At 41.4% G+C, this 24,603-nt stretch overlaps 1 protein-coding gene across 1 annotated transcript in view; it reads right to left on the minus strand.

Moving 5' to 3' along the window:
• LOC124613097 (rho GTPase-activating protein 1-like) overlaps positions 1–24,603 on the minus strand; it is a 96,057-nt gene that overhangs the window by 43,977 nt on the left and 27,477 nt on the right. The window contains exon 3 of the mRNA XM_047141691.1: positions 10,102–10,399. Within this exon, the coding sequence (XP_046997647.1) occupies positions 10,102–10,399 (298 nt within the window). The remainder of the gene's footprint in view (positions 1–10,101; positions 10,400–24,603) is intronic.

Here is a 24,603-nt window from a genome sequence, read left to right on the forward strand (position 1 = left end):
AACAGAGACACCAAAAGCAGCACATGGGAGGTGGGATACTGGGCTTCACATCATGACAGTAAACTATACTCTTGACTTTCTCGACGAGTATATCCCCTAAAAATCCAGAATGAAAGCAATGGTGTCGACATGATTTTCCTTAGGAGCTCTCTGGACCCACCAAATGAAATGAACACTGCGCCATGCCAGATTAGTCATTAGTTCCTCATCACATTGAATTGAGAGCTCCCTATGGAAGGAAATGCCCTGGCTCATATTAACAGACTGATGAGGAGTGATGCTTAATGGAATACCTCCTAAGCACTCACAAGCATAAAAAGAGGCCAACTGACTGTCAGAAGATGTGTTAATCAATGGGCAACCAGACCGCATCTTACTGAGCGAGTTTGCTTCACCAACCTTATCTTCTGTGTGTTTGATGAAAAAGAGTGGATTGGTAGGCAAAAATCTCCCCATCTGTCTTGGAACAAACGAAGTAATGGGGAACGGGTTTCGCACCAAGCGAATGGGCCTGGTCCTTCTCCCAGAGGGTGGCCAGGAAGTGGAATACTGAGGAAGCATGAGTAGGAATAGAAAGAGAATGGTGCCTTTCTGTTGAGACGGCCACAGACGAGCAGCAGGTAGTGTGGAGCACGTTTCACATGCAGAGCGACCACCCTGGTTCTACCCACTCCAATCAGAGGCTTGCCCCAGGGGCACCACCCAGCCACAGCAAGGACTGCACGGCATGGTAGTCACTGCAGGGAGTTCCCATGCCCTAAAAAGATGAACAACCACTCCTAGGCTCACATGTAGTGGTAACAGCCCAAGTACCAGGAGTGTGACCCTCTATTGTCAAGGGACTCCACTAGATGGGTATGTAACTGGCTACCATGCTGGTGCCCTAGGGGTGAGAGGGAAAACACTTCTCTCATAAGATGTACTGAAAGCTTTGGATCAAAGCGGTCACGTAGATGCAGTATTTCTTGATTTCCGAAAAGCCTTTGACTGAGTCCCACATCTATGTTTATTTTCAAAAGTACGATCATATGTGGTATCAAGTGAAATTTGTAAATAGAAGTAACTTCGAGTATGCCCCAGGGAAGTGTGTTATATATGAATGACCTTGCTGACAATATTAATAGTAACCTCAGACTTTTTACTGATCTGTAATGAAGTACAGTTGAAAGAAGCTGCATAAATATTCAATCAGACCTTGATAAGATTTCAGTGTTGCAAAGATTGGCAACTTGCTTTAAATGTTCAGAAATATAAAATTGTGCACTTCACAAAACAAAAAATGTAGTAGCCTGTGGCCATAATATGAATGAGTATCAGCTGGAATCAACCTTTGAAATGCAATGATTACATAGGCTCACTCATGGATAAAGCAGGTGGTAGACTTCGAATGGTAGAACACTGGGGAAATGCAATCAGTCTACAAAGGAAATTGCTTACAAATAACTCGCATGGCACATTCTAGAATACTGTCCAATTTTATGGGACCTATACCAAATAGGACACCCAGGGGACACTGAACAAACATATATAGACTAGGGTAGCACGAATGATCACAGGTTTGTTTCACCAGTGGGAGAGTGTCACAGAAATGCTGAAGAAACTGAAATAGAAGACTCTTAAAGGTAGACGTTATAAACAATTCTGAGAAAACCTACTCACAAAGTTTCAAGAAGCAGCTTTAAATGATAATACTAGGAATATACAACCACCCCCCACATAATGCTCACATAGGGATTGTGAGGACAAGATTAGATTAATTACAGCATGCACAGAGGCATTTAACAACCATTCTTCCTGCACTCCGTGCGCAAACAGAATGGGGTGTACCTTCTGTCAAGCACTTCACAGTTGTTTCCAGACTATAGATGTAGATGGAGGGTTGAAGCCAGCAATTACATAAAATTCAGTTTCCTTGGTTTAACTTTACTAAATGACACATGACAAGACAATGCAGAGTGGAATTTTTCCATGTAAAGCTGCCTCAGCTTTAAAAAAAGAGATAGTAATATTTGTAAAATCTGCACAAAAAGGTGAAAGGAGATATCCTGTGTGTTGACTGCATGTACTGTTATCATGACAAATGTGCAGAAGTGAATTTGAAGTATATAAAAGACAAAAATGACTGGACATGCCATGAGTTCTTGCTCACTCCTGTGAAAAACAAAATAACAAACACATTAAAAAATAAAAGAAAAATAACTGTGCTAACAGAGAATTTAGTGACAGTCAATACAAAATAGCCAAAGAGCATGAAGGGAAATATAATGCACTGTATCAGATTCATCGCCTACTCCGAAACAATATTGTTGTTAACAGTTGTTCTGTGCAGAAAACGTGGTGAGAGCCGAATTATTTTTCTAATGATCAAACAAGCACTGCATGTAAGTACATTTACAGTCCCGGTGACACAGCTAGCAAATATATTTTCAGCTCTAGACGCTGATTGTGGTGACAGAACAAAAATAGGCAAATCAAAACAATAACAAAACTGCTGTAACAAGAGTAAAAAAAGAACTTTCCAATGTAAAGATGCACCAGAGGGCTCCTTCTGTATGCCAACAGTCATAGAAAAGGCCTATCCACTCTCTTTTGTGAAAATACACATTAAAGTATTAGCTTTTCACAAAGATTAAACCTGGTGCTGCTTTAAATGCAGTGGTAGAGAATATTGCAACAGAGAAAAGCCAATTAAAAAAAGACAATCACATTGTGATTTAAACAGTGGCTATAACATGTATAAAAATGGTAGCACGCAGCCCTGTGAGGTTTTCGAAACATATTGTCAAAACCATTTCACATGAGCGTCATCACCACAAAATTTCCAGCGTGACACAATTTGCCATATTGATCATGTGCGATTAAAGAAATTCAATACTACAACTCTGAGCTAAATAAACTGCATAACAAATTTCACTATGTGAATTTCTAGACTTATATACAATGAACCGTGCCCATCACACAAGCCACAGGCTAAACTTAAATAGAAAAGCAATGGCCATGCTAGTTTCTCTGTTAATATAACTGTCACAATTAATAAAATGTTTTGAGCTATTATGCCATGGTCGAATGGATTTCATATTAAAATTCAACATTTTGTTCCCATCTACGGAGGACATTTTCAAGTGGGATGACAGCTTCTTTACATGTCCGATTCACACCTTGGCTCGCTACTGACTGCAACAAAATTCCACTTTGCGAAGTGGCGTGATAAAATGGAAATGTCGTGTGGCTAGGGCCTCCCGTCGGGTAGACCGTTCGCCTGGTGCAGGTCTTTCGATTTGACGCCACTTCGGCGACCTGCGCGTCGATGGGGATGAAATGATGATGATTAGGACAACACAACACCCAGTCCCTGAGCGGAGAAAATTTCCGACCCAGCCGGGAATCGAACCCGGGCCCTTAGGACTGACAGTCTGTCACGCTGACCACTCAGCTACCGGGGCGGACAGTGGCGTGATGTCATGTTTTGAATATCCAAGCATAACTGGCCATCGTCAAATGCTGTCATCTATTGGTGCTATCACCCCATGGTGGAAAACTCGTACACATCTTCTTCGGCACTGGAGTCCAGACGCCATTCAATTTCATGCCCTCCTCCTTCCTATCGAAACTCTTGTGGTGTTTTACAACTTCTGTGGCCTCTCTGTATAGTCTTTCATGGTATCTGTTTGTGGCTGACAAGACTTGATCCCTATCAAAATGAATGTGGTGGCCACCTGGCTGCAAACCATGTTACACAACATCTAGTCTGTCAATTGCCCTTGTGCTTTTCTAATGTTTTTTTAACAATTCTTGTGTAATATTGACATACACCTTGCCACAACTACATAGAATCCTATAAATTCCTACTTTTTTCCAGAGGTGGTTGAGCATTCTTGGCCAATTTTAGGCAATCTTGTAACTTGCGGGTGGGTATGTAGATTACTACGACATTTTGCTTTTTTTACATTTTTCCTGTGCAGTCAGTAAAATGCTTAATGAAAGGCAGGAAAACTTTCAATTTCACCAGTGCTTGAGCATTGCTATGATATCTATGTGGTGTTCCTAACATTCTTTTTACCTCAGTGAACGAATAACTGTTCTTGACCAATGCAATGGCTAGATGTTTTAATTCTGTGTGAAGCAGCTCTGGTTCACAGATATTCTTTGCTTTTCTGCCAACATTCTTAATATGCCTCGCTTTTGTTGTGGGTGATGGTTCGAATGCCAGTGTAGGTAATGGTGTGGGCTTATGAGTTTCAGTAAACCATGTGGCCTAAGCTACCATCTTCTCTCTTGAAAACTAGCACATCAAGAAAATTTTATCTTTCACTTGCCTCCTCCTCCATAGTAAACTGAATCATTGGGCTTATCCCATTGAGAAGTTTCTAGAAACAACCTAGTTCCTTTCCTGTCATGCCACCACAAAACAAATGTATCATCCACAAACCAGAACCAAATATTCTATTTCTTTCTCGCAGTTTCCAATAGCTGCTCCTCGAATTGTTACATAAAGAAACTCACTAAAGCTGACTTTAAGAGGCTCCCCATAGCAAAATCATCCATCTGGTCAGAGAACTCGTTGTTTCATTTGAAATACATGGTTGTGAGACAATATTTAAACAGTTCTGCAATATTGAGATGAAAAATTCGCTTCAGCTGCTGCAACACTTCATTGAGCAGAGCCATAGAGAATAGCAATACCACATCAAAACTAACTAATATTTCCTCCAGCTGGATCACTATGCTGTTAAATTTACTAATGAAATGTGCCGAATTCTTGATACACGAATCCCATTGGCCCACACACGGTTGTAATAAAGTTGTCAAGAACTTTGCATTCAAATTGGTGGGCAAACCAATAGCTCTTAGACGCTTGGTGCTAGTGCAACAGAACTGAACAGACTGTAGTGATACTAGCTGTAGTGATACCTCTCTTTAAAAAATGTGATAAAAGTAATGTGACAAACTATTGTAAAATCTCCCTTTTAACTATTTTTCAATTTTTTTTTTTAAAGAACTCGTGCACAGACAGAATGACTGTCGCTTATCTAACTTTCCACAATATCCTCAAGAAAAGCCAGTCTGTGTTTTGTGCTGGTCTTTCTACCAAGCAAGCACTATTCTCTTTCAAAAGCAATATTCTCTTTCAACAATCAAGTTTTGGAAGTTGGAAGCTATGTACAAAAAACACACAAGGTATTTTTAGTGATCTCTTGAAAGCCTTCGATTAAGTAAATCACCAAATTCTTATACAAGGTACATGTGTTATCTGGATGAGGCACCTTAAGTTGTTGTACTCCACAAGGTTCTATTTTATGACCATTGGTATTTCTTATTTTCATAATGATCTCCCAATTTGCTCCAATACGAAGAGTGAATTTACCATTTGTGCGGATGATTGATGAAATTGTTAGAAAACAGTCTTGAACAAACTGTGAAAAAAGTTTTCCCTGAAATATTCAACTAGTTTTCTTCAAGCGATCTCTCACTCAATACACCGTAACACCCCTTATATGAGGTTCTGTACACCACAAAGAAATCTTGAAGAAATTGACAGCCATGTGCAGAGATTGATCAATACAGAAAGTTGAGGATGCAAAATTTCTTGGTGCTTATACAGACCGCAAAAAGACTTAGCATAGCTCCAGCGTGCAACTCTTTTCAGAGTGTGACGCAAAAAGAGACCGCCAGAGATGCAACTAAAATGGATGTTTATTTAGTCATTGACCCGTTTCAGTCTACACCCATTCTCAAACCAAGCTAGGACCATTCACATATGTACCCACTTTATTTACTGCTATTTTTTGTGGACATTTTACTTGGCAAACATTGGTTTGTTTCAGTGTGGGTGAAGCCCAAAACTGGTCACTGACTAAATAAACATACATTTTAGTTACAACTCTGGCACTCTCTTTTTGCATCACTTTGCAGCATTTGCACTACAGATTATTACATAAACAGCTGAAGCAGATTTTTTTAAGGCTCCCTATTTTGGCTACTTTCATTCATTAACGTCATATGCGATTACATTCTGGGCAAATCAACCTCTTGCAAAAAGAATCTTAACTGCATGGGGGAAAAAAGTGAATGGTGTCCACTATAGGCATTCTTCCAGGTGCCTGTTTCGAAGGATGATGGCCCTCACCACCATATAGCATATTTTTTCCTTGTTGGCTTATCTGCAATAGCTTTTCTCTCTACAAAGACAACAGCACTTATCATGACTACAACACAAGAACCAAGAACAGTCAGCACATTGAACTGAAAAGTCTTAATCTAGTTCAAAAAGGTGTTTATTACTCCAGCATTAAACTGTTTGATGCAACCCCATCACATTAAATGTCTTCATAATCAAATGCCCAAATTCAAACAAACCCTCAAAGAGTACCTAAAACAAACTTTTTATACAGTTAATGAATTTTTGAACAAAATCAATATCATCAATATCACTACTAAACTTACAATTATTTTAGAACTAAATAAGACTAATTTTATGTCAGGATATCTAATCTAAACATTGCTGTGCTGCACTACTTAACAACCAGTGTAAAATACAATGCCTGTGTCATATTTTTCATCTTTTATGTCACTACTAATTTTACAATTGTTTTGGAACTAGTTTTGACTAATCTTATGTCAGGAATATTATTTTAAAAATGATTGTGTTGCTGCACTCAAGAACAGTGTAACCTACAATGTTTGTACCACAAATTGCGTCTTTGCTGCCTGTATATTTTTCTCATCCTCCCAGAGTGAAACACTATTTTCGATTAATTCAGTATATGTTCCCAAATTGATATTTCATTTCTGTTATATTGTTATTATCATGTAAGTTATAATTCAACTCCGTGTAATTTGACATGTTCTGTATCTTTGTGGTTCACTCGCTACCTGGATCTACAGAACACAAAAACAATAAATAAAAAATAAACCTCTGTTTACGTTTGTGGGGTTCCACAGTAAAACGTACGGCACATTCACCCCTCTGCAACCACGTCACATTATTTTGACACATGATCTGTTCACACAGGATGGATTTCTGATGTTGTTGCTAAATGACAACTTTTGCAACACAACATAAAGTTTGGTGTTCAATTTCCACTCCCAATATTCCATGGGATGCGTATGAAGTTTGTTCCCATGACAATAATCAGAAGTCACACAAATGTCCAATACTGTCAAGCATTCAGTCTACAGACCAGTTCTGCTGTTAAGTGCCAGGGGTCCCATCTGTTATGTTTCGGTTCCCTCTACAGAGTTCAAAGCTCTCGTGCCCGTCAATGTTGGTATTAATTTCTTTCTCTATAGATAGAAATGGAAGAGACCTGGAGACATCAGAAGGTTTCAGATTGATTATATAATGATAAGGCAGACATTTTGGAACAGGTTTTAAATTGCAAGACATTTCCTGGGGTAATTTTGGGCTCTGACCACAGTTTATTCGTTATGAAATGTACATTAAAACTAAATAAATTGTAAAAAGGTAGGAAATTAAAGAGATGAGACCTGGATAGTTTGCAAGAACCAGAGAGCATGGAGAGTCTCAGAGGGAGCATTAGGCAATGACTGACTCGCAAAGGGGAAAGGAATACAGTAGAAGATGAATGGCTAGGACTGAGAGATGAAATAGTGAAGGCAGCAGAGGATCAAATAGGACAAAAGACAAGGCCTAGAGTAATACAGGAGATACTGAATGTAATTGATGAAAGCAAAAAATTCAAACATTTAGCAAATGAAGCAGATGAAATGCAATACAATGACCTGAAAAATGAGACTGACAAAAAGCGCAAAATGTCTGAGCAGGAATGGATAGAGGGCAAATGTAAGAATTTAGAAGAATGTACTGCTAGGGGAAAGGTAGATACCACCTACAGAAAAATTAAAGAGGCCTGTGGAGAAAAGAGAAGCAGCTGCATGAGCATCAAGAGCTCAAATGGAAAACCGGCACTAAAGAAAGAAGGTACAGCTAAACAGGAGGAAGGAGTATATAGAAGGTCTACATCAGGAAGATAAACTTGAAGTCAATATTATAGAAATGGAGAGAACACAGGTGAAGCTGAGGTGGGAGAGCTGACACTGCAAGAAAAATTTGACACAGCAATGAAACATTTAAGTCGAAACAATGCACCGGGAGTACATGACATTCTGACAGAACTACTGACTGCCTTGGAAGAGCCAACCATGACAAAACTCTTCCATCTGGTATGCAAGATGTATGAGGCAGGTGAAATGCCCTCAGACTTTAAAAGGAAAGTAATTATTCCAAGGACAAAGAAAGCAGGTGCTGACAGACATGAACATTACCAGACTATCAGTATAATAAGCCTTGGCTGCAAAATACCAGAATAATGGAGAAACTGGTAGGAGCCGGCCTCAGGGAAGATCAGTTTGGATTCCAGTCAAATGTAGGAACACACACTGCAATACTGATACTATACTTTACCTTTGAAAATAGGTTAAGGAAAGGCAAACTTACATTTATGTATCACTTGCAGACTTAGGGAAAGATTTTGACAATGTTGGCTAGAATACGCTCCTTCAAATTTTGAAGGTAGTGGAAAAAATACAGGGAGTGAAAAGCTATTTACAACTTGTACAGTCAGCAGACGGCACTTATGGGAGTCGAGGGGCATGAAAATGAAGCAATGATTGAGAAGGGCAAGAGACAGGGTTGTAGCCTATCCCAGATGTTATGCAATCTGTAAACTGAGCAAGCAGTAAGGGAAACAAAAGAAAAATTTGGAGTAGGAATTAAAGTTCAGGGGGCAGAAATAAAAACTTTAAGGTTTGCCGATGACATTGTAATTCTGTAAAAGACAGCAAAGGACTTGGAAGAGCAGTTGAACGGAGTGGACAGTCTCTCAGAAGAAGGATATAAGATAAACATAAAAAAAACAAGAATAATGGAATGCAAATGAATTAAATCTGGTGAAGCTGAGGGAATTAGATTAGTACATGAGATACCTGAAGTAGTAGATGACTTGTTATTTGGACAGCAAAACACCTGATGCTGGCCAAAGTAAAGGGGATACAAACTGTGGATTGGCAATAGCAAGAAAAGCGTTTCTGAAGAAGAGAAATTTGTTAACGTCAAACACAGACTTAAGTCTTGGGAAGTTTTTTCCAAAATCATTTGTATGGAATGTAGCCCTGATGGAAGTGATATATGGATGATAGACAGTTTAGACAAGAAGGTCCTGAAATGTTGTGATCCAGAACAATGTTGAAGGTTAGGTGGGTAGATCATATAACTAATGAGAAAGTACTGAACAGAATTGGGAAGACAAGAAATTTGTAGCACAAACTGACTGATAAAAGGGACTGGCTGATAGGACACATGAGACCAAGAGATGAATACACAGAGCAGATTCAGAAGGATGTAAGTTGCAAGAGCTGCAACAAACCTATCTTTGGACTGAAGACTACAACAACAACAACAACAACAGCATAGGTAGGAGACAAACAATTGGTATCTTCTGTATTCATTCTTTTGTTGAGCCAACGGCCTGTTGCCTCTGATTCACTATTAGGCAGAGATCAGGCTTCCACACCTAGATGAATTAGTGTCTCATGTGCCGTCTGGTGTTTTGACACTTATTACAGTGTCCCAGTATGGTGAGGTCTCAGCCAAACCTTGTTCCTCTTTGTAACCTCATCTTCTGTTTTTAAGATAAGTGTTCCATCACAGTCAATTTTCTACACTACATCAGCCTCAGTTTCAATAACAGGAAAATTTCAGGACTGTCATTTCCAAAGATGATGTGACTTACCAAATGAAAGTGCTGGCAGGTCGACAGACACACAAACAAACACAAACATACACACAAAATTCAAGCTTTCGCAACAAACTGTTGCCTCATCAGGAAAGAGGGAAGGAGAGGGAAAGACGAAAGGATGTGGGTTTTAAGGGAGAGGGTAAGGAGTCATTCCAATCTCGGGAATATATATATATATATATATAACCCCTCCATTGCTACATGGCAAAAACTATTGCTTGTTTCATGGACATAAGATTTGCATTCCACCATTTGATATAATAGCAGTAGAGTGTCAGATTGTCACAATCTGAATAATAAGCACCTTTTTTTCTGATTAAGCAGACGTGAATACCACACAAACCTTAACAGACGATCATGATTAATCTCCTTATTTGATGGTAGTTTGCAAGCAGACACAACAATCACTTTTCTTCCATAGGTGTCATCCCCAGCAACTTCAACAATTCCATAATTTGCAACATCACTGAAATCATCCTCTTCTCCATCATCTTCAGGAAAATGGTAAGACAGGCTATCAACACCTGTTGAAATGACAGGGGCATTTACAAGTTCCTCTTCAAAATTTTCTTCTATTGTTCCATCAGAGACAGGAGATTCCAAGTAATCCAGTCCTGTTGCTTCAACCTTCTCCTCCAAATCTGTACAGAAAGCACAAAAATGCAGGCAAACAGAGAACTAGCAGACTGTGACTGTGGGTAAGCTAATATTCACAGCATTAGCCTGAAGTACACATATTCAAGTATCACAAGTCAGTCACATACATCCACTGCAAAGTAATATATAGACATATTACACACAGAGCAGTAAATCACTTCAAAACAAATAAAAACATAAGACTTGGGAAGATCAACGGGACGAGTGAACTGGTAATGACAAACTAAAGGACCCATCTAGAGATTCACACTTAAAGTTTAAGCTTCTGTCCAATAGTCTTGAGAAATTTCTTCTGTTCAGATACATATACAAGAAGACCGCTGGGCTAATATTATTAAGTGGCTGCATACACTTTCAGAGATAGTTTTATATATTTATTTGGTTATGCATTTGACAATATTAGGGTCTTTGTGACCCAACAAACATCAAATGAACACACTTAACATGGCTGCCATAATTTATTTTAACAATAACAATATTTCAGGGTGCATTATCAAATTACAATTTTAATCACAGCTAGCTGTAATCTACTGGTGACTGATGGCCTCCTCCAGACTTCTTCATATATTACACAGCACAGGTTGGTGCTCAAGGACCAAAGACATTGGTCGGCATCACTGTGATATGCTTCACCAGCATGTCATACCTGCCTACAGGAGAGAGATGCATAACTCAAGTTTCATGCAAGGTGGGGTCCTACCATATACCACTTGTGAAGTTCACTTGCTTCTCCAAAACACATTTGGAAACAATCGAATTATCAGCCGATTGTTTCCAAATGCTTGGCCGGCATGATCATTTGCTCTCACTCCCTGTTATTTCTGGTTGTGGGTCTACCTGAAGCACAGGGTTTACCACAGGAAAATTCACACGTGCTGATCTGAAGTGCAGCATATAAAGAGGGGTAGCCAGCATACCTCAGACTTGCTTCATTTTGCAGTGCAGAATGCAATCCTGTGCTTTCATGCTCTTCTGGACACTGATGAAGAAACAAAACTAAAGCTGTGTAAAGTGACTCTATAAGAGAGTTAACACTGTTTCACAAGACAGATCGTATGTTTCTTGTTTAATTCTACTCTATGGAAATATGCTACTTCTGGGACACCACGCAGCAGGTTATATCATATTCAAGTCCTTGCAACACGACTCAAGCTATTCTGATACAATCTGAAACCAATAAATGAATTTCTCTGGGAAAGTTAAAAGGGAGCTAATCATTGAGGTCTTTAATAATCAAAGCTTTCAGGAGAATAATAAAGGATATACTGCCAATTCAACCTTGTGGTGTCATCTGAGGCAGAGAGCCAAGCAGACAGCAAAGGGAAGAGAAGAGGATGTAAGAAGGTAAGGAAACTTAATGAGGTAGCAGAGGTGTGCCAGTCTAAAACAGCCACAGATCCTCTTGGGTCTAGTCTGTGGCCAGAGGTCAGCTTCCACACCCGTCTGGCAACCACCATTCACTGTGGAATACTGATCGAATGGGGGAAAGGTGATGAGAGCATGGTGATAAGCTTTAAATGAGCGGTACGGGTCGGGGGGGGGGGGGGGGGGGGGGCGGTACGGGTCGGGGGCGGTAGAGGGTGGCAAGAGCTACCTCCATCTTTGTTTTTCTTGTCCTGTTTCCTATTATTATCTTTGTTTGTCTGGCAGATTTTTACCTCTGGGTGAGAATTATACTGTATAATAGGAAGGGAAGGTGAAGCAGCAAACAGGTGGCCCACAGCCCATGTCTCTGATGGGCTCCGACTGTTGCACTACTAGGCAGTTTCAGTGTGCCGAGAAGGACCCTCCGCTCAGGGATGATAGATGAGAACAACTTTTTTAGGCAAGCAGTGTGAAACAGAGGTCCCTGGTGAGGGAAAGAGGTAAAGAGTGTCTTGCCCCCCCCCCCCCCCCATATAGATGCATATAGTTGTTACCGCAATGTGCCATTTGGGGGGGGGGGGGGGGGAATAGCATACGAGTTCATCACTGTTACACACCCGGATTTAATTACTCTGTTTGTGAAGTTTGTGATCATTTGAAGTGGATGTAGACGTTCATATTTTTTCTTCAACTCAAAATTCAGTATTTATATGAATATAATGTGCATTTTGGTTTTACCACACGCATTATTCAAAAATGGGGTGTGCCTAGCATTCGATGGAGCATTACATTTTAGTACTATCTTCAATCTATCGTTCATCGGCAACATCACTGAAATTTACGTATTATTTCTTACACTATAATGCATTGCCGTAATTCTCACCTTCATTACATTACTGTTGACCTATTACTGGATACCGTGTTGGCATTAGGTATTCACAAAAGGGAAGACTAGCAGAACAATATCACACACTAATACTTTCAAGTACAAAGTAATTTTTAATGCTAAAAAATATGGTAACAGGAGGCAGGATAAGAGTTAATGCAGTTGAGAGTAACATTCACCTAGAGAAGCAACAGACACTGTCATTATTTGCAACTACCACAACTAGATGATGAAGAGGAGATGTCTCTTGTCAGACAAGAGATGTTTGATTTATTTATTTATTTATTTATTGTTCCGTGGGACCACATTAAGGAGAAGTCTCCATGGTCATGGAATGAGTCAATACATGAAATTATAACACGATTGTAGAAACAGATAAAATGAAATATAAGAAACATATTCAGTTGTAGATCGTAGAAACAGATAAAATGAAATATAAGAAACATATTCAGCTGACACGTCGTTAGTTTAAATAAAGAAAATCAAGAATGTAACACTGGAATTTGCTTAATTTTTTAGCTCTTCCAGGAGCTCCTCGACAGAATAGAAGGAGTGAGCCATGAGGAAATTCTTCAGTTTAGACTTAAAAGTGTTTGGGCTACTGCTAAGATTTTTGAGTTTTTGTGGTAGCTTACTGAAAATGGATGCTGCAGCATACTGCACTCCTTTCTGCACAAGAGTCAAGGAAGTGCATTCCACATGCAGATTTGATTTCTGCCTAGTATTAACTGAGTGAAAGCTGCTAACTCTTGGGGATAAGCTAATATTGCTAACAACAAATGACATTAAAGAAAATATATACTGTGAGGGCAATGTCAAAATTCCCAGACTATTGAATAGGGGTCGACAAGAGGTTTTCGAACTTACACCACACATAGCTCGAACAGCCCGTTTTTGAGCCAAAAATACCCTTTTTGAATCAGAAGAATTACCCCAAAAAATAATACCATATGACATAAGCATATTAAAATATGCGAAGTAGGCTACTTTTCGTGTTGAAATGTCACTTATTTCAGATACTGTTCTAATGGTAAATAAAGCGGCATTTAGTTTCTGAACAAGATCCTGAACATGGGCTTTCCACAACAGCTTACTATCTATCTGTACGCCTAGGAACTTGAACTGTTCCGTCTCGCTTATAACATGCCCATTCTGTCTGACTAAAATATCAGTTCTTGTTGAATTGTGAGTTAGAAACTATAAAAACTGAGTCTTACTGTGATTTAGCATCAAATTATTTTCCACAAGCCACGAACTTATTTCATGAACTACATTATTTGTTACTGTTTCAATATTACACACAAGATCCTTCACTACCAAGCTGGTGTCATCAGCAAACAGAAATATTTTTGAATCACCTGTAATACTAGAAGGCATATCAATTAAATAAATAAGAAACAGCAGTGGCCCCAACACCGATCCTTGGGGAACGCCCCATTTAACAGTGCCCCATTGGGACTGAACATCATTACCACTCTCAATATTGCGGAGAATTACCTTCTGCTTTCTGTTCTTAAAGTAAGAGGCGAACCAATTGTAAGCTACTCCCCTTACTCCATAATGTTCCAACTTCTGCAGTAATATTTTGTGGTCAACACAGTCAAAAGCCTTCGTTAAATCAAAGAAAACACCTAACGTTCACAACCTTTTATTTAATCCGTCCAAAACCTCACAGAGAAAAGAGACTATAGCATTTTCAGTTGTTAAGCCATTTCTAAAACCAAACTGTACATTTGACAGCAAATTATGTGAATTTAAATGCTGCAGTAACCTTGTATATACAACCCTCTCGATAACTTTAGCAAACACCGATGGCATAGAAATAGGTCTATAATTATCAACATTATCCCTGTCTCCCTTTTTATAAAGTGGCATCACTACAGAGTACTTTAATCAGTCAGGAAACCGACCACTCCTAAAGGAAAAGTTACAGATATGGCTAAGTACTGGGCTAACATACAAGGAACAATACTTCAGTATTCTGCTAGATACCCCGTCATATCCATGAGAGTTCTTGGTCTTTAGTGATTTAATTATTAACTCAATCTCCCTCTTGTCAGTATCATGGAGGAGCATTTCAGGTAACAGTCTCAGAACACTTTTTTCTAAGAGCGCTATATGATTCCCTGTTGGGACTAGGTTTCTATTTAGTTCACCTGCTATATTCAGAAAGTGATTATTAAATACTGTACATATATGCGACTTATCAGTAACACGGACATTCCCACTACGCACTGATTCTATATCCTCAACCTGTCTCTGCAGACCAGCCACTTCCTTTACGACTGACCATATGGTTTTAATTTTATCCTAAGACTTAGCTTTTGTATCTGCATACCACATACTTTTTGCCTTCCTAATAACTTTTTTAAGCACCTTACAATACTGTTTGTAATGGACTACTGCATTTAGATTGTCAATGCTTCTAACGTTTTGATATAATTGCCACTTTGTTCTACAAGACATTCTTATACCTTTAGTCAGCCACCCAGGCTGCCTGTTTGTGCTAGTACCCTGTTTTGAACGTTCTAACGGAAAGCAACTTTCAAAGAGCACGAGAAAAGTCTTGAGGAAAGCATTATATTTATTGTCTACTGTATCAGCGCTATAAACATCTTGCCACTCTTGTTCCTTGATAAGGTTTACAAAAGTCTCTACAGCAACTGGATCAGCTTTCCTAAAAAGTTGGTAACTATATTTAACATGTGTTGCAGCACAAAAATCTTTTAGACTTAAAATTTGTGCATCATGATCTGAAAGGCCATTCACCATTTTGCTAACAGAATGCCCTTCTAGTAATGACGAATGAACAAAAATATTGTCTATGGTTGTTCTACTGTTCCCTTGCACTCTCGTTGGAAAGAATACGGTTTGCATAAGATTATATGAATTAAGGAGGTCTACCAGCATCCTTTTCCTTGTACAATCACTTATACAATTTATATTGAAGTCACCACATATAACTAACTCTTTGTATTTCCTATAAAGTTAACCAAGAACCTCCTCTAGAGCTTTAGCAAAAATGTTGTGAAATCGGAGTCTGGGGATCTATAAATAACAACAGTAAGAAGTTTAGCTCCACTAAATTTAACCACACCTGCACAACATTTAAACGCCTTTTCAGTGCAGTACTTTGAAACATCAATTGACTCAAATGGGATACCGTTTTTCACATACATGGCTACTCCCCCACACCGCAAAGAGCTCCTAGAAAAGCTGCCAGCCAACCTATATCCTGGTAAAGGAAGCCTCTGAATTATCTCCTTATTTAAGAAGTGTTCAGATATACCAATAATTTCAGAGTCAACATCTATAAGCAGTTCACTAACTCTCTCTAATACCTTGTATATTTTGATGAAATATACTAATTCCCTCATTAATCGGATACCTAAGCTTTGTCGAAAGTGGTTTCTTTGTTAGACTTCCCTTAAGCAGGAATACCTGTCAGCTGACTTCAATCTAAAAAAGGTACAGCTCTAACACCCACAACTACCGGAATTTTCCCATGAGTGATCCCACCACCCCCACCTATGCTGTCACCTATAAGCTTTGCCAACCTCCCCTTTCCATACCTGTTGAGGTGCAGGCCATGTCTAGTGAAACCCGTCCTGCTGATAGACTCCACCGATACCACTGAAATGTGACTCATGCCTTCTGTCATCAGCGCACCCCCAAGTCTCATGTTATTACGCCTGACGGCTGTTTTAAGATGAGGCTGATCGTGACGCTGAAACAGTTCCACGAAATGCTCATTCGTGTTGCCAGTCTGAGTGGCTATCTTTTCCAGGTCACCATCTATGTCATACTCCCCATCCCTATCAATACTATTACCAGCCCCACCCACAATCACTACCTGATCCTCTTTCGTAAAATCCCTACGTAACCCCCCTATGTTAAAAGTCACCTGAGCCAATCCTGCATCAGGCTTCACAATGCTGGTGACCTGGTACTCACTCCCCAAAACTTCCTGCAACTGCTGGCCTACACCTCTACCATGAGAACTACCTAACAGCAGAACCTCCTTCTTTCTCTTAGACTTTGCAACTGTCCTAGCCACCGTAACTGCTGAGGTCTGCTGCATACTTCCTACATCTACATCTACAGCTACTAGAGATTCCTCTCCACTAGACTCTGACAGTTGGTCATATCTATTACAAACACCAATAGTAAAACTATCTGAAAATCTCCTTCTCCTAGCAGATCTCTTGCCAACACCCAGCTCCCATTCCCCAACCCCCTTCTCCCTCCTCATCCTATCTAGCTCCTCCTGTGCGTTTTTCAACTGCACCTGAAGGGCACAGATCTTACGCTCCTGCTCCTCTATCAACTTACTCTTGCTACATAACCTGCAGTTCCAGGAGAGGATCTCACCAGAATGCCCACTGGCTTCCCCACTGCATTCCCCCCCCAGTGAAAATACTTCAAACAAGTCTCACACCGCAATCCACTACTCACGAACCTACGGCAAAGCCCACACTTCTCACTCATGGTACAATTTTACAGTTATTGAAACAAGAAAACTACTTTATCTAAGTTCCGCTACTACAATAAGAAGATGTTAAAAACTGACTACAATAATCACAAACTTGCTCTACAAGGGAAGTAACTACTATTATTGACAGTATTAATCAACAACAAATGAGAATATAACAAAATACTAACACAGAAAGAAAATCAAACGGCTAATGACAGTAACGAAACTGAAAGCAGTTCGCAAAAATTTCTTCTGAAGTTATTTCACCGGAAAACACCAAGAACACCGGTTGAAGACTACTAAAGTTCCTAAATAAACTACTATACACAAACAATTAATTAGTACTTAGCTTTTGATGCGCCGCTACAGCTGCAACTGGTCAGCGCGGAATGTAAACATGGGTAAGAGGTTAAGTTGCTCAATACGAAACACTCACAAATATCAGGTCACAACACAAGAAAGGCAGACGTGAAAGAAGAAACCACTAATAAGTCACTTATATAGTAAATATTATCACAAAAACCGTTAAAATATATAACTGCAACCTAAAAATAGATGAAAACTTAGAGAGCGATCTCACACGCCGTCACGCGCTTATGACGTCACACCAAAGACCAAGCTCTATTGGATCATCTGACTTTGGATCCAATCTGGCCCAGGGGCAATGTGCAAGGACGCTGAGGAGCTCCCACTCTGTAAATGGAGCATTATAGGGTTCACGGTGATGTTCAGTGAACGAGAGGGCTTTCCTTTCCATCCGCTGTTTGAGGGTGCGAACTGTTAGGGTATAATTCACCGATGCAGAGGCTCGAGCACAGTGCTCAGCTAATTGTGTTTGTGTCGGTAGATAACACCCCATTGATGTTAATGTCAATGACACTGTTGGGGTCTGGTACCCACAACTACATCTGACATTCGTCCAGACTTGGGAAAGTGACATATGGTATCCAAAAGTCGAGGCATACCTCTCCCAACATTCCTGTTTCCGTCTTTTTATAAGCTGGCGATCACGGGCACGGAGCCCTTTAAAAGCTATTAGGTGCTCTAAGGAAGGGTGCCGCTTATGTCGCTGTAGAGCTCGCCTACGATCTTCAATGGCCTCAGTGATTTCTGGCGACCACCAAGGTACTGACTTTCGCCGGGGGCACCCTAAAGAACAAGGGATCACGCTTTCCGGCGCAGAAACGATTGTTCTAGTGACCCGCTCAACTACCACATCGATGGTACCATGTGGGGGAGATTCAACAGTGACGGTAGACATTGGGGGGAATGGCGCTGGGGGAGCGACAGGACGATGGGAAAGTGGTCACTACCACACAAGTCATCGTGGGCTCTCCAGTGGACAGAAGGGTGAAGCCCTAGGTTGCTGACGGATAAGTCAAGGTCTAGGGGTAGCGTCTTTGATTCATAATCAAAACGTCTTCGGTCCCGGGTTTGATCCCCACCACTGCCTAAATTTTGATAAATAATCAGCATTGGCGGCCAAAGACTTCCGGCATAAGAAGTCAGCCTCATTCTGCCAACGGCCTTGTCAAAGAGGGCAGAGGGGTGGACAGAGGTTCAGGGCACTCTCTTGTCCTAGGGTTGGGAAATTGCCCCTAAAGGCGGAAGAATCAGCAATGATCAACGACATGAGGATGCAGAAGGCAACAGAAACCACTGCATTAAAGACACGTAACATGTATCCACAGGACATGTGGCCTGTAATTGAAGAAGTGTCATGATGATCTCTCCATTGGCAAAAGATTCCAGAATAGTCCCCCATTTGGATCTCTGGAAGGGGACTGCCAAGGGGGAGGTTACCGTGAGAAAAAGATTGAATAATGAACGAAAGGATAACGTTCTACGAGTCGGGGCGTGGAATGTCAGAAGCTTGAACGTGGTAGGGAAACTAGAAAATCTGAAAAGGGAAATGCAAAGGCTCAATCTAGATATAGTAGGGGTCAGTGAAGTGAAGAAGAAGGAAGACAAGGATTGCTGGTCAGATGAGTATCGGGTAATATCAACAGCAGCAGAAAATGGTGTAACAGGTGTAGGATTCGTTATGAATAGGAAGGTAGGGCAGAGGGTGTGTTACTGTGAACAGTTCAGTGACTGGGTTGTTCTAATGAGAATCGACAGCAGACCAACACCGACAACGATAGTTCAGGTATACATGCCGACGTTGCAAGCTGAAGATGAACAGATAGAGAAAGTGTATGAGGATATTGAAAGGGTAATGTAGTATGTAAAGGGGGACGAAAATCTAATAGTCATGGGCGACTGGAATGCAGTTGTAGGGGAAGGAGTAGAAGAAAAGGTTACAGGAGAATATGGGCTTGGGACAAGGAATGAAAGAGGAGAAAGACTAATTGAGTTCTGTAACAAGTTTCAGCTAGTAACAGCGAATACCCTGTTCAAGAATCACAAGAGGAGGAGGTATACTTGGAAAAGGCTGGGAGGCACGGGAAGATTTCAATTAGATTACATCATGGTCAGACAGAGATTCCGAAATCAGATACTGGATTGTAAGGCGTACCCAGGAGCAGATATAGACTCAGATCACAATATACTAGTGATGAAGAGTAGGCTGAAGTTCAAGACATTAGTCAGAAAGAATCAAAACGCAAAGGAGTGGGATACGGAAGTACTAAGGAATGACGAGACACGTTTGAAGTTCTCTAACGCTATAGATACAGCAATAAGAAATAGCGCAGTAGGCAGTACAGTTGAAGAGGAATGGACATCTCTAAAAAGGGCCATCACAGAAGTTGGGAAGGAAATCATAGGTACAAAGAAGGTAGCTGCGAAGAAACCATGGGTAACAGAAGAAATACTTCAGTTGATTGATGAAAGGAGGAAGTACAAACACCTTCCGGGAAAATCAGGAATACAGAAATACAAGTCACTGAGGAATGAAATAAATAGGAAGTGCAGGGAAGCTAAGACGAAATGGCTGCAGGAAAAATGTGAAGACATCCAAAAAGATATGATTGTCGGAAGGACAAACTCAGCATACAGGAAAGTCAAAACAACCTTTGGTGACATTAAAAGCAACGGTGGTAACATTAAGAGTGCAACGGGAATTCCACTGTTAAATGCAGAGGAGAGAGCAGATAGGTGGAAAGAATACATTGAAAGCCTCTATGAGGGTGAAGATTTGTCTGATGTGATAGAAGAAGAAACAGGAGTCGATTTAGAAGAGATAGGGGATCCAGTATTAGAATCGGAATTTAAAAGAGCTTTGGAGGACTTACAGTCAAAGAAGGCAGAAGGGATAGATAACATTCCATCAGAATTTATAAAATCATTGGGGGAAGTGGCAACAAAACGACTATTCACGTTGGTGTGTAGAGTATATGAGTCTAGCAATGTACCATCTGACTTTCGGAAAAGCATCATCCACACAATTCTGAAGACGGTAAGAGCTGACAAGTGCAAGAATTATCGCACAATCAGCTTAACAGCTCATGCATCGAAGCTGCTTACAAGAATAATACACAGAAGAATGGAAAAGAAAATTGAGAATGCACCAGGTGAAGATCAGTTTGGCTTTAGGAAAAGTAAAGGGACGAGAGAGGCAATTCTGACATTACGGCTAATAATGGAAGCAAGGCTAAAGAAAAATCAAGACACTTTCATAGGATTTGTCGACCTGGAAAAAGCGTTCGACAATATAAAATGGTGCAAGCTGTTCGAGATTCTGAAAAAAGTCGGGGTAAGCTATAGGCAGACACGGGTCATATACAATATGTACAACAACCAAGAGGGAATAATAAAAGTGGACGATCAAGAACGAAGTGCTCGTACTAAGAAGGGTGTAAGACAAGGCTGTAGCCTTTCGCCCCTACTCTTCAATCTGTACATCGAGGAAGCAATGATGGAAATAAAAGAAAGGTTCAGGAGTGGAATTAAAATACAAGATGAAAGGATATCAATGATACGATTCGCTGATGACATTGCTATCCTGAGTGAAAGTGAAGAAGAATTAAATGATCTGCTGAACGGAATGAACAGTCTAATGAGTACACAGTATGGTTTGAGTGTAAATCGGAGAAAGACGAAGGTAATGAGAAGTAGCAGAAACGAGAACAGCGAGAAACTTAACATCAGGATTGATGGTCACGAAGTCAATGAAGTTAAGGAATTCTGCTACCTAGGCAGTAAAATAACCAATGACGGACGGAGCAAGGAGGACATCAAAAGCAGACTCGCTATGGCAAAAAAGTAATTTCTGGCCAAGAGAAGTCTACTAATATCAAATACCAGCCTTAATTTGAGGAAGAAATTTCTGAGGATGTACGTCTGGAGTACAGCATTGTATGGTAGTGAAACATGGACTGTGGGAAAACCGGAACAGAAGAGATTCGAAGCATTTGAGATGTGGTGCTATAGGCGAACGTTGAAAATTAGGTGGACTGATAAGGTAAGGAATGAGGAGGTTCTATGCAGAATCGGAGAGGAAAGGAATATGTGGAAAACACTGATACGGAGAAGGGACAGGATGATAGGACATCTGCTAAGACATGAGGGAATGACTTCCATGGTACTAGAGGGAGCTGTAGAGGGCAAAAACTGTAGAGGAAGACAGAGATTGGAATACGTCAAGCAAATAATTGAGGATGTAGGTTGCAAGTGCTACTCTGAGATGAAGAGGTTAGCACAGGAAAGGAATTCGAGGCGGGCCGCATCAAACCAGTCAGTAGACTGATGACAAAAAGTCAATGGCCGAGTAAGTGCCATGAGCCACACTGAAATGTGTGGGGGCTCCAGTATTTAAGAGGCAGAGGTTGATTTGAGACAGGAAAGTTTCAACATCTCTACCTCGGCCAGTAAGCATGGCCGTTAAAACCTCCCATAAGCAGGAGAGGTTTAGGGAGTTGATGAATCAGTGCAGCCCATGCCTTCAGGGGTATTGCGCCATCTGGAGGAAAATAAACGTTGCAGACAGTTATTTCCTGTGCCGTCCTTATCCCGACAGCCACAGCTTCAAGACTGGTTTGAAGGGGCGCAGGTTCACTGCATACTGAGTTCAGGACATAGACACAAACTCCACCTGATAAACTATTATAGTCACCATGGTTCTTTTAATATCCCCTATAGCCACAGAAGGCAGGGGTCCGCATTGCCGGGAACCAAGTTTCCTGGAGGGCAATGCAGAAAGCAGGTGTAAAGCTTAACAGCTGCTGAAACTCAGCCAGGTGGTGGAAAAAACCGCAGCAATTCCACTAGAGGATGAAGTTAGCATAAGGCTGGGAAGGCATGAAGCATGCAAGGAGGAATGTTACACCTCAGGGTCACCTGATGCCACTGATTGAGTATTTGTATCCATTCCTATCGTGAATGAGGCATCAGTGAGATCCAGGTCCTCAGGGGACACTAAAATCTCCACCTCATCCTCGGGTGCAGAATTGGGAGGGAGTGGTGGTGGTGTTGGGGCCACTGGAGTGTCCTTATTCTTAGCAGACTTTTTGTTTTGCTTGCCCTCTCGCTTCTCTTTAGGGGCTTGCTGGGAGGACTTCTCTGAAGTAGCTTCACGCACAGAGGAAGACCTTGAAGCTCTTCATCCAGCAGCTTTTGTCTCTGCCACTGGCGAGTGTCCGCTGTGGTATTAGTGGAGACCATGGGAGAGAGGGTCCCAAGAGACCCCTTTCACACAAGAGGAGCCAGAGGAGACTGTTGCTTCTCCAGGTGGGGGGAGGGGACCGATGTCCTGTGGGTTTGAGGGGGGGGGGGGGGGGCCTTGCTCCCGAAGTAGGTACTTTGGGAGCAATGGAAGGAGATTTTCCCCCTACCACCAAGGGGGCGCATGTATCCTGGAGTGTTCATGACACAGTGTGTGGTACGACTGGTACCTGTGGCGGCAGTGGTAATGTAGCTGCAACATATGTGGATGTCAACCGAATGGGGTGTAATCGCCCAAATTTACGTTTAGCCTCTTGGTAAGTCAACCGGTCAGGGTCTAGTACTCCACAATTTTCCGCTGCTTTTGGAGTATTGTGCTGTCTGGCGAGCAGGGGGAGTGCTGCTCTCCACAGTTAACACAAGTGGGAGGAGACGCACATGGAGTATCCAGATGGAGTGGACGTCCATAGTCTCAACATGTGACACTGGAAGTGCAGCAGGAAGACTTGTGCCTCAATTTCCAGCACTTAAGTCAGCGCATAGGGGGAGGAAGGTTGGGTTAATGTCACAGTGGTAAACCAACATCTTGACCTTTTTAAGCAATGAATCACCCTCAAAGGCCAAGATGAAGGCACTGGTAGCAACCCTATTGTCTTTGGGTCCCCTGTAAACGCACCAGATAAAGTGAACACCCCACCTTTCTAGATTGGCACAGAGCTCGTCATCAAACTGGAAGATGAGGTCATGATGGGAAATAATCCCCTGGACCATGTTGAGGCTTTCTTAGGGAGTGATGGAAACAGAAATATCACCTAACTGGTCACAAGTGAGTAACGCCTGGAATTGGGCTGGGGATGCTGTCTGAATCAAGACTGCACCGCTTCTCATCTTGGCCAGCACTGTCACTTCCCCAAACTTATCCTCAAGATGTTCAACAAAAAATTGAGGCTTCATAGGCAGAAAGGAGTCCGCGTCCATTATACTGCAGAGTACATACCGTGACAAATATGGCTCTCTTCTTTCTGTATCTCTACATTCCTCAAACTGTGTAGCGAGGGAGGGAAACGATTTAGGGTCATATCTGTCAGCATGGTACTCGATCTTGCCCTTCTTAAAGACTGCTGGTGCCATATGGCCACCAGCAAGACATGACTTAGTCTGCTTCATTGCAGGTCATCCGCCCTGATGCCACCCACTCCAATCAGGGGCTCTCCCCATGGGCACCACTCTGCTCAGCAAAGGCCATCTGGCATGATGGGCATTGCTGGAGTCCTGATGCCCCAGGAAGACAGGCATCTACTCCTTCGCATACATGAGGAGTTTACAGCTCAGGCATCGCAGTGCGATCCCTGTGTTGTCAGGGGCCTACCACCAATTGGGTACATGACGGTTCCACCACAACAGACTGTCTACTGTGCTGGATATTGGGCACAGAGAAATCCAATATTGTCATGGGGGGGGGGGGGGGGGGCGAAAGAGGACAGGAGGCTATGGAAGAAGATGACATACCCTGGAAAGAGTCCTTACCCAAATAGCTGAATCGCAGGTGGAGATGCAAAGCCATGACAAGGTTCAGGAGAGCGAATCTAAGGGCACTATGGATAACTCATGCACCACATAAGGCATTCTTCCCCATATGGCCGGCACTTATGTACAATTTGGAAAGTGTACAGGTCAAACCATAAAATGGGAACTGAACTTATAGGGCCAAAAAGTGTGAGACACCTTTTAGTTACCTCTTATGACAGGCAGGGATACCTTGGGCCTATTCTAACCCCCAGCCTCACTTGGGGGAGGGGGGGGGGCTGATTGAAAGGCAACTTCAATAGATGAGTCATAGCAGGAAACAGTATATTGGC

This window comes from Schistocerca americana, chromosome 4 (assembly GCF_021461395.2).
Source record: "Schistocerca americana isolate TAMUIC-IGC-003095 chromosome 4, iqSchAmer2.1, whole genome shotgun sequence".
Classification (NCBI taxonomy): domain Eukaryota; kingdom Metazoa; phylum Arthropoda; class Insecta; order Orthoptera; family Acrididae; genus Schistocerca; species Schistocerca americana.